Below are 16,724 nucleotides of genomic sequence, written 5' to 3'. Positions count from 1 at the left end.
ACATCCATCACCTGATGAAATGCTGGAAATATTATGTTTTGTTTGCATTACTCACTTTTGGCAGTGTCCATTCTGACCGTGATCCATCTGCATTGTAGTAATATGAACGACCCTGTTCATCTACATGTTTTATCCACTGCAGAAAAAATAATTAATAAAATGTTTAATAATTCAAACTAAAACAATCTGAGCCTTGATCCTTAATTTCTAAACATATCAAATGTGATAACTGACACTGATAATATTTCTAACATTTTCAGGCTACTAAAGACACACACAACCAGAACCTCTATGCAGAACTATTCAATCCTTGCTAATCATGCAGTTCACAGGTTTTTGTTTGTTTTGTCACAATTGGGGTAACTGCAAGAAATAGTCATAATGAATTAAAATGCTAATCCATACCTGATCAACAATAAGCTCTCTGACTTTTTAACTACAACTTTTTTGTACTAATCATAGGAAACACTAATTTTACACACTAGTTTTAGAGATGTGCCTCAGGTCTAAACCTCTGGCTTTCGAATGATTGGCCAATTTCAGTCTTGAGAGTCTAGTTGGGTTTTTACTAGAATTCCTATGGCCCATTGATGAATTTTAGGTTTGCAGAGCAAGAGAGCATACTCATCTAATCACATTTAAAGGCATAATTCATCTGAGCAGGGCTTTTTTTGTAATAGAACGCACCAGAACAGTGTTCCGGCACCTTTTTTTCCCTTTCACTGAGGAAGGAATTCGAACCTCTGACCTCGTGCTCCACCTTTTTGGGGGGGGGCACCCTCGGCTCTGACCTTGTGCTCCACCTTTTTTTTTTTTAAACTGCGGGCTAGGGAGGGATTCAAACCTCTGACCTCGTGCTCCACAGCCCAGCACTCTCTACATTAGGCTATAGGAAAGCCTGTAATCAAAGTGCTCAGAACTAATATATAAGGTCTTGAGCCAGCTGGCGGCCATCAGCACCTCAAGTATTAGTTCCAAACACTTTGAGTCTAAGAATTCCTATGGCTCAATTGTTAAAGTACTGGTCTGTGGAGCCAGAGGCTAGGGGTTCAAATCCCTATGAGGAAGAATTTTTTTTTAGGAGGGGAGGTGCTCCATGGCTGCAAAATATAAAGCTTGGTTGCCAGTTGCCAAAAGGGGGGCCAGTTGAGGCTGCAAAACTCCTCAAAGTTCAGTTTATAAACAAACAAACGTTGTGAGTTCCTGCACCTTTTTTTTTTTTAAAGCACTGCATCTGAGTTATGGAATACTGAGAATGCACTCTTAACAACATGAAAAAGGCCTTGCTGAATCAGATCAAGTTTCACCTAACCCCAGTGTTCTTTGAAATAACCTCAGAAACCAGTAAAGGACTAGAAAGTTTGGTTCACTAGGCTGTGACATCTGCTGGTTGCTTCTGAAGAACAGTCTGTGAGGACACAGATATGCATTCATTCTCACTGAAACTCTTCAGAAAAAAATTTGTTTAAGTTTATACCACCATATTAGACATATTGAACATGTTAAATAACTAATTCCACACTGTGTCACTGAGAGCAGTTTTCAGAACTGTTTTATCAAACAGGAAGCGGACAAGTCATATAAAGCAAAGGAGCAAATAAATGCAGTATTCCTAATAACCCCCTTGCCCCCTCCCCCATAATAGGCATCAACCATGTTAAGCCAAACTGAATTTGTAGTAAAACCACCAGTAAGAACAGGCTTGAGACGACAGAGGTTCAATTCACAGGTGTTCTGCTATAAATCCTATCCCCACAATTCAGTCAAAAGAACTTGCTCTATAATGACCAAAACATAATGGCAAATTGAGTTTGACTCTCCCAGTTAATGGAAGCATATTCTGGGAGATCTAACAGGAAAGGGATCTTGGGATGGTGGCGGACAGCTCAATGAAAGTGTCAACCCAATGTGTGGCAGCAGTTAAGAAGGCCAATTCTATGCTAGGGTTAATTAGAAATGGTATTGAGAATAAAACCGCTGATATTATAATGCTGTTGTACAAATTGATGGTAAGGTCACACCCAGAGTACTGCGTCCAGTTCTGGTCACCACATCTCAAAAGAGGCATAGCAGAAAAAGAAAAGGTGCAAAAGAGAGTAACTAAAATGATTACTGGGCTGGGGCACCTTCCTCATGAGGAAATGCTACAGCAATTGGGCGCTTCAGTCTGGGAAAAAAGGCACCTGAGGGGGGACATGATTGAAACATAGGGCACAATCCTAACCGGCAGTTATGCCAGTATAGGTGGCCCTAGAGGGTCGCAAGGGTGCTGTTTGCGCCTCCTTAGGTGGGAGCTGCGTCGGTGCAGTCAGCCTCCACTGCAGCTCCAACATAAGCGGCAAAGGTATGGGTGGGGGGGCGGGGGGAAGGGGCATTACTGGGCAGGGGGAGGGCGGGCCCGGGGGTGGGCGCATGGGGAGCCAGGGGTGGGGCTGGGACCCAGTGGTTATGCCGGATCCCAACCCCTGTCCTGAGGACGAGCGGAGCAGCTTCAAGTCGCTCTGCTCTCCTCAGACTTGCGCCACCTTTGGAGGTGGCGCAGGTCCGAGGAGACCCATAGGAGCGTGCAGCCCTTACCAATGGGTAAGGGGAAGAGCTTCCTCTTGCCTGCGGCTGAGAGGCTGCCTGCTGCAATCCCGCGTTGGATGCAATGCAAGCCTCCTGGTTTGCCTGCTCCAGCATGGGTTAGGATTGCGCCCATACAAAATTATGCATGGGAAGGAAGGGCAGAGTGGGTAGAGAGGTGCTCTTTTCCCTCTCACACAACACCAGAACCAGGGGAGAGTCACTAAAATTGAGCTTAGGGAGAGTTAGGGCAGACAAAAGAAAATACAGGTTGAGTCTCTTTTTTCTTGAGGGTTCCTTCTCAGAATTCATGTGGATGGCAAAAAAAGGCATTAAAGCAAATCCATTTAAAAAACAATGTCCCTTTGCTATGGACATTTAAAAGCAGTCTTGCTGACCTTTGTGATGCAAGACAGAGTCATTAAGCAGACAACCCATCAATCAGTCTCCCTCCAGGGGCTTAGAAAGCTTCACTCTGAGCCAGGTCTTTCTTTCATGTGCTCAGGGGGAAGGGAAGGGTTGGTTACCTCAGAGAGAGGTATTGTGGATTGTAAGCCACCTGGCCTCTCTCTCATTAAGGAAGCTATTGTTTAATGATTTCCTTTACCTTTTCCACAGGTGAAAAAAATCAATGGATAATAAGGTTATACCTGTAATTGCTTTCATGACTGTCTCTCTACAACAATAAGAAAAGCAGTTTTTTAAAATTGTGATTTTAAAGGGATGCATTTTTCCCCTTCTCCAGGGATCAGCACATTCCTTCTCATTTGCAGTGGTCATTTGTGTTGAGTCAAAACTGTTTATAACAAGGTTGGACCTGTATTTCTTTACTCAGCATGTAGTTAGTCTGTGGAACTCCTTGCCACATGATCTGGTTATGGCATCTGGCCTAGATGCCTTTAAAAGGGGATTGGAGAAAGTTCTGGAGGAAAAGTCCATCATGGGTTACAAGCCATGATGTGTATGTGCAACCTCCTGACTTTAGAAATGGACTATGTCAGAATGCCAGATGCAAGGGAGGGCACCAGGATGCAGGTCTCTTGTCTTGTGTGCTCCCTGGAGCATTTGGTGGGCCACTGTGAGACACAGGAAGCTGGACTAGATAGGGCTGTTCTTAAGTATAGTTAGATCCCGGATGAAATCATTCTGCAACCCCTTCCTACGAAAGACTGTATCTGCAGAGATGTAAGCATCAACTTTATAAGGCTTAGAGAGCATATGAAGAGATTAAAGTGGTTGGTTTGGAAATCCTCTATGGAACCGTCTACCCTGAAAACCAGATGCTATTGTGAAAGCCTGCCCCTTCTGAGCTGCAAAGTGATATGCAACACACTCTTACATCCGAAGTCAAAAAATGTGCAATTGATTCCCCAACTTTCTACTATGTTGCAGAAGACATACATTGCCTTATAGCCTGGCAGTAGCAGTACACTTGTTTCCCCACCCCATTCCTCCATTCTTCTATAGCAGTGGTTCTAAAAACTCTCCCGGAGTTCTAGAACTGTTTTAAGTGTTTGCGGAGGCAGGAAAGGGCAGTGGCACAATTCCCAGGACTGTGCCACCGCCGGGGACGCGGGCTTTTTTCAACCTAACCTGTGTGCCTACTGGCCTCTCTGGGGTGCAGGGAGTCCCACAGAGCCCTCTGCAGGGTTCCTCACACTTGTAAAAAGCAAAAAAAGTGATCACAACCCACTTCTGAAGTGTCACAGTAGTTTTGTTTTTTTAACTTTTTACAAGCATGGGGAGCCCAGCAGAGGACTGCAAGGGGCCCCCGCACCCTAGGTTGGCCAGCAGGGACAGAGGTAAGATTTAAAAAAGACCCTGGCAGCAGCACAACACTGTGGATTGCGTTGCCACTATTCCCTTGCTCCTGCCCCTTAAGGAGGCAAGGACAGTGCTCCTTGAGCTGGGGGGTCGTGACCCAGCAGTTTGAGAACTACTGTCCTAGAGAACAGAACTGCAGAGTAAAGAGACTGAGGAGTTGCTATAATAGCTCATACTGACCAAAGCGTAAGTGGTTCTCCAAATTAACTGGAGAATCCACCATTCAAATGCAGTTCATTTCTTGTGTGCTTTCTGTTCAACCCGGAAAAGTAGGGCTAAACTCCCTTGCATTTGACAGAGTGGCCCCAAACAGAGAGAGAGAGAGAGAGATTCTGCTTTTTATTTCCTTCTCCCACTGCTAAGATCTGTCCAGACAGCACACTGGCTTCCATAAGGTTCACTGTATTATAGGGCTCTGTTCTAGACAATGCACATGAGACTGCCTATTTCTCCGTTCTCCAGAACGGAGAACAAAGCTCAGCTAGCATGTTGCCTTCAAAACAGAAGTTCTTTACTCTGGAGAAAGTGTGTTTAAGTATTTCCAAGAGGGAAAAGCAAGAAAACCAACCTCGTTTGCTTCCAGAATTACAGGACAAGAGAATGCATGCACGTCTGTTTGGCCATGCCGTTTGGAGACAATTCTTACTGCTCCCAGACAGGCAGCCACTTATTTTCTAGGTAGCTCTTCCGATACCAATGCACAGAAATCTCTTGTTAAAAGCAGCACTTCTCAAAACACAGAATTTTAAAAGATGCAAAATGAAGTACACGACTGTGTTTTTTGTTGAACCTAGCTAGAAGAAATTTTGCATCTTGACAACCATTTTAGAATTAATCTCATCAAACAAATAGCTCTACTGAAACACAACAGGAAGGAAAACATCCGTTTAATACAGGCATTGTTCATGCTTCAACAAGGAGAAAAAGGATGGAATTATAGCAACCTGTCAAATGCGACATTGAATTGGTAATCCATATTAGAGACTTCAACATTGGCTACCTTGCATAGGAGGCTTATTGAGTATATGATAAGCAATTACGGCTCTAATCAAACAAATCTCTTTTCAAGATGGCACCAAATGGAGCCTCCATCTATACTATCTGACATTTTCTTAAAAGTAACACGGCAGTGGCTAAAGCATAAATATGAAGAGGAACAGAAGGAAGGTGGAACACTATTTGATTTCTTACCCACCAAGTTGCTACCAAGTCAGAATATATGTGAAGAAAAGCATGTACCTTTTCATTAGTATAGTCACTGGTATATAGCGTTTGACCATGTTCATCCAACTCTTCTGACCACCCTTTGGGAGGAGAACCATACTGACTATCTGACTGGCTGTTACAAGAACTGTGGGAGTTTTCTTGTGATGAAAGAGTCTACAAAATGTTCAAACACACATAGAAGTATTGAGAATTTATATTAGTTGAAATTCAGAAAAAGGTTAGAACTTGCCTAGAAGATAATTATTAAATTAAAAAATTAAGATTTTTATAGGCAGGAACTGAAGACAGCAAAATACTCTTTTTAGGCGGAAATCTAATTAGTGCTAAACCAAAAGAGTTTAAAAAACTGGATCAAATTATCAGTATCTTTTGTCCCTGTCAAAAATTTTAAAAGAGTCATTTTAATTTAGCTTAATTTTGAGCAGAACACATATCCTACTGAGGTCAATGGCAAAACTAAGTGAATCTATCAAGATTGAACTGTACCATAATAAGTTCTACAAGCAAACGCCGAGTAGATGGGCGATTGCAGAGTAGAATTGGCAGATGAGAATGAGATGCTGAACTCTTTCCCTGTTCACTGATTCTTATCCCTGCGCCCAGAAAACATATTTAGATTTTTATCCCCTCCATCAGGCCCCCACCCCAAAAAACTGATTTCTGAACGACAGTAAATCAGTACAACATTCTTTTAGTCTTCTTTTAAGCCTAATAGGTCCCAAGTCACCTATTACTAACCACTCATGGAGACGAATACTAGACAACTAATCTGCAGTTATTGTTTAATCAAGTTAGCTAGAAACAGGATTGTTCTCTCTACCATAGCACTAAGGTAAAGAGACAAAATCTCGGTACAAAAAATTATTCAATCTGCTGTTGATGTACTGGTGCTGTGTTCTTAAATTTTATTTTTTACTGTCCTCCTAAGAAAACCTGAAAGAAACTAGTTAAGGGCCAACCCCGTCTGTCACTATGACCTGATCCATACATTAAGTTATCACTAGCATTTCTCTTGAGTCAGAAATTCAAGAGAAATCTCTGTGGTATTCCGAGATCCTTCTATTATAGAGAAGAAAGAGCAATATTAAAGTTACTAAAAGAAAACACATTATCTACTGATGGAAAAAGCAAATTAAGGTCTGAAGGCAATATAGAAGGTTAATGAGATACAGTAAGATGGAGAGGTAGTCAAAGTAAAGATGACTTCTGGAATTACATGAAGAAATGACATACTGATGGGTCAAACATATGAGAAGAACTCACAGGTTGGAGAGGCAAAACTGTTGACAAAAAGGTGAAGAAAAGGAAAAGGAAAACTAAAATCATCAAGAGACATGAATTAACATTACTTCACATTTATATTACATTTCTGAGTATTCAAAAAGTCTTAGAACAGAAAACACAAATCACTTAGGGCCCAATCCTCTCCAAAGCCAATGCAGCCACAGTACAGACTCAAGGAAAGGGAACAAATGTTCCCTTATTGTGAGGAGACTTCCATGACTTGTCCCCCACCACAGGCTGCATGAGCAGCAGAAAGTTGAATAGGACTGGGCCTTTGGATTTAGAACTCAGTAGGACATAGACACACTGCACTTGATATGTCCACAGATAATGTATCTTAGTAAGTACCCAGTTTGCACAGTCACTCACTTCATGCATCAACTGCCAATTATTGCAGCTGCTCCTGTTCAGAAAGTTAAACTCGAAGCTGTGCGTCAAATCAACTGCAAACTACAGCTGAATTGACGGCAGAGGCAGTTATCTTAGTTAGGATGAGCAGTTCTGAGTATCTCACTGAGCAAAAATTTGAGTCTTATCTTGTCTCTAAGTAACTGTCCACAGGACAACCTCTTAAAGTATAGACTCAAGCCAATTCACAGGAGACCACTGTTTTAAAGTGTAAAACTTTGATAAGCCACAGTTCATTAAATAAAGGACTCCTTTACCAAAGTGGACTTCCCCCTTCTGTGACACTGTTGGGCACACGAATACCCTTTTCCAGCCTCAACAGGGGAAAAATGACTAATCTCCAAAACCAGAGGAGGAATTAAGGCTACCTCAGACACCTACCAGTATATAATCTGTTTACAAATCAGGATGCCAACCTCTAAACAAGTACATAATGGGTTAATATCCAAAGTAAGCATATTCATGAACATAGGCCAAGCCACATCTCTTCGATGCAAACCATCCAAATTTTGTTCACACAGGCTTACCATATCAGACTGCTATTTTTATTTATCAGGCCCTGCCAAAGCCAGACAAACATCCACATTTTCCATTATCCATTCTTTAAAAAAAATACAAACTATACAGGAGCCCCCCCCAACCAACCCTTAGCAATTCCACCTCCTCCTCCCATCACCATCCAGCTCTTTCTTCAGAACAGGAAGCCATGGGAGCAGAAGCTTCAGAGCAGCTGAAAAGTAATCCAGGAGGTTAGCAGGCTGAGGGCCCAATCCTATCCAATTTTCCAGCACCAGTGCAGCCACAATGCAGCCTCAAGGTCATGGAACAAATATTCCCATACCTTAAGGAAGCCTCTGTGACCGCTGCCCCACCACAAGATGCAGTGCATGCCCCATTGGCACAGCTGTACCAACACTGGAAAATTGGATAGGATTGGGCCCTGAAGCAGCTATGATGGCAGCAAGGTGAAATAGTCAGCTAGCGAGCCAAAGCAAATGTAGGGCGCAGTACACACTCCACCACTTTTCCCAGACTGCCACTTGAAATAGCCCCTTCACCTTCTCTCATGTGTGGGCCCTGTATCCAGTGGACACACCAGCAAGCCAAATCAACAAATGCAAGAGTGGCAAAAATACCAGTCAATCAACAGTGGGAGGGGGACACACATGTATGCCATTCTGAATGGACCATGGTTTGATCTTCCAGATGCATAAGTAGACAAACAATGGTTTAGAGCAGCTGACCTGTTTTAGTTTTCCATCTGCTCAGATGTATAAGGTCATAGGTTCATTTTCATTGTATGGTGCAGTAGCCTCTTGAGATGGAACAAATGACTAACTAGTAGAGGTGGAAGAAAACAGTTTTATTTTTTCACGAAATCCGTGAAAGTTAGAAGTGCAGAAAGCAGTGTTTTATTCAAAATTTTATGTATTTAAAAAAATATCCTGCCTTTCCAAAAGCTCAAGTCTTCTTACAAAACTTAGTACCTAAAAACATAGCATAAAATGAAAACAATTAAAGTATAGATATTTTAAAACCAGCACACAGCAGTAATAATTCTAAAAACTCATAGATTTATATATTTGTAATATAATTTATAATTATAAATTACTTTAAAAGCAAACTAGGTAGGTGATATAGGTGGTAAAGTGTCAGCAGATGCAGCCACAGTCATTACCCATGTAACCCCCCATTAAATAATAAAAACCAAATAAAAGTTTCTTTTTCCTTGCAAAAATGAGAAGTGCAGAAACCAAAATTATGAGATTTTATTGAATCATCAGTTTTCTCCCATCTCTACTAACTAGGGTTTATCAATAGTTTGTGAATTGAGACATAATAAAAACTGCAAACCATAGCTCCAGATTGCAGTTTGTTTGTCCCAAACAGGGAAAGATACTTGTTTCTGTATCTGTGAATTCGCAACCTGCAGGGGTTTGTTTGCAGGAATGTAACCCCTTGCAGGTCATGAGGATTGACTGTACTATAGACGAAATGCCCCCTATTTTTTCTCCTGAGGCCACAACAACAGCTTTGCATTTTCTGATTCTAAGTAGAGTTGATGCTTCTGAAATAGCTGGAAGTTAGAGTCTGGAAGGACCCTTATATGCCACAATAGCCATTCCATTTTCCATAAAGGGAATTGCAAAGGTCTTGTAGAATTATCACATCAGATAAATTGCATCAGCCTGAGGTTGGGTTTACCCTGTTTTTACCATGCACAGGGAAATCATGTTTAACTATGAGATTTGCCCTAAAAATTGGGGTTGAGAACCTCAAAGTCCAATTATGTTCAAGAATGGACTATTTCCTTTTCCTTGGTTTTGGTTCCTGAAAGAAATCGAGCTAAAAAGTTCAATGAAATATTTCAGTCAATTCAGGAAGAAAAAGTTAGACACAGAAGTGTACAGATATTAGTCACATTGAGCAATTTAATTCTGGCATGTATCTCATTCATACTCCTTGTTTGTCTCAATTAAGCTTACCTCTTGATCTCCTTGGTTCAAAGAATCTCTACTTATGCTTGGATCCCGAGTCCACCGTGGGGGTTTCCAAGTCCTCTCTTGTGTTCCTTTGTTGTAATAATAACAGCGTCCTGTAGTATCTTTATGGGTTTCCCACTCTCCATTAATCTGGACTGGAGGAGTCGTAGGTAAAGGTGGGAGAGCAGACTGAGATATTTTCAGTTCTTGCAAATTAGCATAGACTGGTGATTCTGGCCTTCCTTGGCTTGGTGGAGTGGTTGGCTATTTGATAAAAGAAATTACACATTGCTTAGAATTGCACCTTATGATAGCACTAACAGACAGACTTAATATTTGATGTGGTAGATGCAAAGAAGTGACTAGGTATTTTAGTAAGCAAACATAATTCAAAAGTGCAGTAGTATGAAGAGTTAAATTTTTAAGTCATCCCGACATGGTCGATCCATTCAATTTAGAAAAGAAAGTGGTTTAGTCAATAAAATAGTAGGCTTCCAAGGCAATCAGCTAGTTCTCTTTATTTAGCACTAGAACACAGCTCTGTTTTTAATGGTCACAAAAATCAATTTCGTATGATGAAAGGGCAATGAATTCAGAATAAGCAAACTCTACCTATATAGCACAGAGAGTGAAAGCTACCCAAAAGAAGTAGGGTGCTGTTTTCAAATAAGAAATATCTTGTGCCACATCAGAAATTGGTGTTTTATACTCCCAAGTAACTTTTTATGAACTATAGGCAAATAATTTAAGCAGGCTCATCAGCAAGCTGTTTTATCAGATTGATTTCAACAATACAGGTCCAGCCTATTTATACATGGATTTTTTATACACGGACTTGACTCAACACGAATGGCCCCTGCAAATGAGAAAGAATGTGCCAATCCCTGGAGAAAGGGAAAAATGCATCCCTTCAAAATAAGTTTTAAAAACTGAACAGTCCTTTTAACATCAGCCTCCTTAATGGGGGGGGGGGGGCAGCAGTCTAACAATCCATCAATCCTCTCTCTTTTGGACCCCACCCTTCCCCCAGCATGTGAAAGAAACATGATCATTTTGCATTGGTGAAGGGTGAAGTGAAGTGCTGATGGATTGTCTTCTTAATGACTTATCTTAGAGTCAAAAGGTCAGCAAGGCTGTTTTTCAATCACTGGAGCAAAGAAACTTTGCTTTTTAAATTGATTTGCTGTTTTTTTTTAATCCACATAAGTGCTTGGTATGGAACCTATTCGAATAATTAGTCTCAACCTGTACTTCTCTTGAGTATGTCTGCTCTGAACTGATGGCTCAGACTAGTGAAAAAAATGAATAAAACAAAGAGCTTCGCCTTGAACACCCAAGCTCCCACCACCACCCCTTTCTGCAGAATAAATTATCCTTGCCTTGCTACACGAATAATGCAAATTTTCACTAAAAGATTTATTACAGTAGAAACTATAGATCCAAAAAAGACCATCAGAACTTAAAATGTACATACATACTGAATACAATGCCATTAGGCTACAAGAAATTGTTGATCATTGCTCCTCTCAAGGTAGCAAATTTAAATTTTTAGGAATCAAAGATGACAAAGACATATGACAACTGAGGGAATTTGTTCTCTACAAAGGCTCAGAAAATAAGTGTCTTGTTTTTCAGCGACTTTCCCTCCATGAGATTCAGAGTCAGAATCCTTCTAGATTCTTGAAAATTAAAGCAGATTCTGCAAATATAACTTTTAAGTTGCAAAACTTCTGCTGTCAATAATCCTGTTTTTTAGTTTAGCCGAAGGCATAATGTGCCTCATGCATGACCATTACTAGAAAGTGCTATTAAAAATTCAAAGCATGCATGATACAGCAGAAATTTTAACCAATTTTCTCACTTAGCTGCACAGCTAAGGGCTAACAGATTCAGTCTACACAGAAGGAGGTTCAATTAGGGCCACAAAAAGTCAGTGGTCTGAGTTCTACTCTATGTTGAGAAGGACTATCGTTCAGGGGTAGAGCACATGCTTTGCATGCATAAAGTTCCATGTTCAAACCCAGCATCTCCAGGTGGCATGCAGAAAGATCCTGAAGAGTTGCTGCCAGTGAGTACTGACAATACTGAGACAAGAGTACCAATGGACTAACTCAGTGGTCAACAAACACTTTAGCATCGGGACCCACTTTAAATAAAAAAAGTTTTACTTTTCCAACTGCTCAAGCCTCTGTGGCTAAAATGGTGATTAGGCAGCAGTGCTCCCCACAAGTAGCAGATTGTTTTGATGCACATAGTCTAGTCTGCCTTGTTAGGTTCACAACCCACCATGGACCCACAGTTTGGGAACCACTGATAACTGTTATACAGTCAGACCACTGGCTATGCACTGCTGAAATGCCCTTCATAGCTACTTTTCAGAAGTTGCCACCAGCAGAACACAGGTTCTGATGGCGGCTGGGCCCAACAGGGCTGCTAGAGACACCAAGGAAGATTAGGAAAGGCATAAGGGCACATCAAACCATATCGTAACAGCTGATGAGTGATATTTACATTTTTGGCAGCAGTTTTGCCTTTGCAAGCTAAAAATGGGGTTCCACTTTTTGACAGTGCTCCAGTTCCTAACCCACTGAATAAGCAGGGGATACCTGTATGTTACTTATGTATACCCCACGGACTCCTATCAAAATTATCCACTAGCCAGTACCACATCTGCAAAATCTGCCAGTTCATTCACTGGACACTTCATTGCAAATATACAGAATGTATTAATGACAGTCACCTTAAAACGAAGTTTTAAAATGCAATTTATTGCTAATGATACAGAGAATAGAACACTAAATCCACCATTTCTTTACAAACAGGCAGCATTTCCCCCACTAGATGTCACTGTGGAATCCCTTCACATTCATTAATTCAATGGATTCTTTGGGGAATTTCCTACTGTTGTGAGCTTTGAACAGATTTTTGGTTGCTGTCTTTTTTTAAAATTTGCATGTTTTTTACTGGTATTACAAACAATAAAACACTTCAAAGCTGCTTTCAACTACAAAACTTCTAGCATCACTTACACAAAGCTAGATGACTAAGAGAAAATTTTAACATTGAAATATGTTTGCTAAGCAGATATAATTTTAGCTCAACTGCGAAAATATGGTTTGCAGATAAAAGCCCCAGGGACACACACTGTCTTACTCCTGGACCCAATTTCCTCCTCCTCTCTTTGTCAGGTCTAAATGTTGCTTACAGAGTTCTACATATATACTTCTTTCGTAAAGCAATAGCTGAAACTAGGATCTGTAGTGGGCTTGCAAACCATGGTTAAGGGGGAACTTGGTTAGAATATTTGTTTATAAGCATATCTTTTAACTCTTTCCCTACTCCTACACTGCACTAGATATACTGGAATACAACTTAGCAATATATAACCAAGTGAATTTGTACACCAGACAGAAAGACTCTCAATGACATAAGTCCAATACCCTAACCATTATGCAATTTTCTTAATTATTTGCAAAGCCTTTGGCCCACACAGTTTCACCAGTTCCAGACTGCAGGAAAAATGCAAAGTGCCCCAAAATTATAACTCAGCAATTCACATACTTAGGCATAATATAAAATATTTATGACCAACTTAAAGAATTTAGTTCATGACATTTAGCTGACATCTAGCATGACATCAACCCTGAAATCTAGCTTTAACAGTTGAACCTCAAACTGAAACACATTTCTGTAGACAACCAAAAAATTCACTTCACAGGCAAGTCACTACCTGTTTTAGGAGTAGATAAAAATTGGTTAAAATGTGTATCGTCTCTCAAATTTCTCTCTCAAAAAAAACTGGTTAAAAATAAATTTGAAATTATACGTAACTTAAAATTTATAGTCCTCTCAAGACTTTGTAAATACATTATGGTGAAGACATATTGGTGGTAGTTCAACAGCATCCAGTGGTTCTCAAACCTTTAGCACTGAGACCCACTTTTTAGAATAAGAATCTGTCAGGACCCACCGGAAGTGATGTCATGACCAGAACTAACATCATCAAGTAGGAAGAGCTTCAACAATCCTAAACTGCAATCCTACCCACACTTACCTAGAAGTTCCGTTTACTATCATTGTTAAAAGCATATACATAATAGCTTGTTAAAAGTACAAATCTGTAACATTTCCCCAAATGAAGTCACATACCATAGTAGCATCAAGTCTAACATATTAAAAATAAAATAAAATGAATGGGGACCCATCTGAAATTGGCTCGTGGCCCACCTAGTGGGTCCCAACCCACAGTTTGAGAAACACTAGACTCTACCGTACAACATTTTTGAATTACTCAAGACTGTTCCAACTATAAGCACATTTTTGATAACATTTCTGGACATACATTGGCATCCTTCAGTCTTGGAAGACTATGGTATTGCGCTCTGAAAAGTGGTTCTGGAACAGAGTGTCCTCCCCAGTGCGCAAAGCCTGGGTAAAGTAGATATGGAGGCTAGACTGTTACCCATGCAGCAAATCCCCCCTCTCCGCGTCACTGAAATGGTCCAATGGAAAGGCAGAAGCCAATACAGTTGGTTCCAGCGGTGTCGCAGGAGTTACCAGAACGTGACTGTGTTTAGCCATGAACTGCCTCTGGGACTCCAGCGCCAGATTTCGCCTCGAGATTGACTCCTGAAGACTTTTCCATAACTGGATGTAGCCACAAGGCAGTGGAGGATTGGGATCAGAGTTTTCCTTCTCTCAGATGAGCTGCCTTCCCAGGCTCATGAGTCCCATCTACCTGGTGCCTGTTTAGTCGCCTCTTACAACAAGTACAGCCAAACTGAGGGCCTATTCTCATCCCCAGCACTGGACAAAAGTGCTGTAATGAGCAGTACTTACACCTTCTTATTTACCGTCTCAAACCTTAAAGCCATAGCCCAGAATTTTGGCAATACACAAGGCGCCATCAAATCAACTATATATAAAATATTCTGCTCAAATCTTTTACATGCCCTAACACAATCAGTTTCTGAAATTAGATTGTTCAGTTTCTTTCTGGGCTGTAAAAATTAGAGAACGGAACTCGTATTTGGCCTTTCAGATGTGTAATAACAAAAGATGTGATTTTGAAACTTCAGCATCCCTTACAAATTGCAAGAAGTGCGGGATTTTAGTAATCTCTTCATACTACAGAAGATGATGCCAAACGCTTCAGCTCATAAACAAAACTACCATTTTGGAAAGTGATTCATACAAAATTCTATTTCACATATCCAGCATAAGGCTACATGAGAAAACTCCAGGGCAAATTAAATAACAATTGTTTTTGTGACAGTAAAATAATAAAGCAATGCTGGTGAAAGCTGATATGGAATTGTGCAGCTCAGCATACTGAAAAAATCTGCAGTGCTGCAGAACTAGACCAAACACCACTGAAGCTAGTTAATTTGCCACAATCTTCTACTCTACCAGAACAGAAGCCAAATCAACAGAAACTGATTTCTACTCTATCCTCCTCTAGAAAACAAAATGATGCAACAATCTAGACCACAGTAAATAAAAAGTAACCCCATCCATCCATGAGAATGAGAAGCGAGCAACTCTTGTACTGTCAGTTTTCTGTAACCAACAGTCACTGAAATGGTTATGGTACAGGTTTCATAACATAGTATCATGCTAGGAACTTGCTAAGTAACAGAGTCGTGCATTCCTTTATATAAAGGCTTGAGGGAAACTGAACAGAAACCAAGTTCGTAATTTTAGGCAAGGAAGAATCCCTACAGTCTTACGCATGCATAAGAGAGGAGTAGGAACTACTGGGAGACTAAGTCACTACTGCTCCAGTGTGAAGCCTCTGAAAGAACAGTCCCCAGACCAAGTAAGATAGTGCACTGCATTTCAAACATGCTACTGCAAGTTGTTCAACACAGCATATTTTGGAAATTTGACTAGGTTTGATTACTGGTGTAACATTTCTTGCTTTAACAACTTTAAAAAGCCAGTATCTTGAGAAATCAACTCAGGCTAATGTAGTGTATATCTTTAAACACAAGTTAACCTACATGATTTAAAATATATTATGTGTATTATGGTAAGCCACAAGCTTTAGCCAATTTAAAGCTTTAATCTAATTAAAAATGTATGCTAGTTAACAAAACACTCTCTCTTTTGCACCATGTAAATGTACCCAGTCTGTAGGGTAGGAGGGGACTAAGCCTGCCACTACTGATAGGGCCTTGTGGGTATACACAATGGCTTCCTCATGAGAAGCTGATTGAACCATTCACTAAAGAGGCTATACAATATCTCCAAAACTAGATGTGATAGGGCAAAACAGATGCCATTTTGAATCAGTACCCCAAAATCATCTCAAACCACCATAAAGTTTGGGAAAAACTTTTGACCCTCAATTTTGTAGGCCTGTGTTATTTTTTAGTTACTAGTTTTCACAGCTACAGTGCTTTAGCAGGAAAGCTTAAATCGTTTTGCTAACAAGAATTACAAAATCCATAAGTTACTACACAATCCCAGATCCATTATCACCACTAAGGAAATACAAACAATAACCCTTCGCTGAAACGGCAAGAACTAATATTTTAACGCTGACAAAGCAACATGCAATAACTGGTTGCTGTACCATTCATACGCACTCACATGACTCAATTCTAATACCATGCTCAGTATTCAGAGGATCAACTAGAACAGCAACTTTCTAGAGAACATTCTCATTTAAACCTGTAGTACAATAATAAAGCAGCACAGCTCTCCACTCACTAAAATGCTTACAAAATACACTGAAAATAAGCTGGGTCCCTGCATACTGTCAAAATGGTAGTTGTATTGAAAACTCCTGCATACCAGAATGCATTACTAGAAAAGTTGTGGATAGTTGTAACACATATTTGGATGGCTAACAATTTTTGGCTGTTTAAAATCTACCTGTTTCAGCTTTTTAGTAAGCACAAATGTTTACTGAACATTCAAATGAACATC

The 16,724-nt window shown here is 40.4% G+C and overlaps 1 protein-coding gene across 1 annotated transcript in view; it reads right to left on the bottom strand.

Annotated features, from left to right (window-relative positions):
• The window catches only part of ARHGAP12 (Rho GTPase activating protein 12), a 77,505-nt gene that overhangs the window by 37,351 nt on the left and 23,430 nt on the right, over positions 1–16,724 (bottom strand). The window contains exons 3-5 of the mRNA XM_066627774.1: positions 9,795–10,055; positions 5,629–5,769; positions 56–136 (exon numbers count right to left, since the gene is read on the bottom strand). Coding sequence (XP_066483871.1) covers positions 56–136; positions 5,629–5,769; positions 9,795–10,055 — 483 coding nt within the window. The remainder of the gene's footprint in view (positions 1–55; positions 137–5,628; positions 5,770–9,794; positions 10,056–16,724) is intronic.

This window comes from Tiliqua scincoides, chromosome 5 (assembly GCF_035046505.1).
Source record: "Tiliqua scincoides isolate rTilSci1 chromosome 5, rTilSci1.hap2, whole genome shotgun sequence".
Classification (NCBI taxonomy): domain Eukaryota; kingdom Metazoa; phylum Chordata; class Lepidosauria; order Squamata; family Scincidae; genus Tiliqua; species Tiliqua scincoides.
The sequence above is the reverse complement of the archived record's forward strand: the minus strand, read 5'-3'. Positions and strand labels throughout refer to the sequence as shown.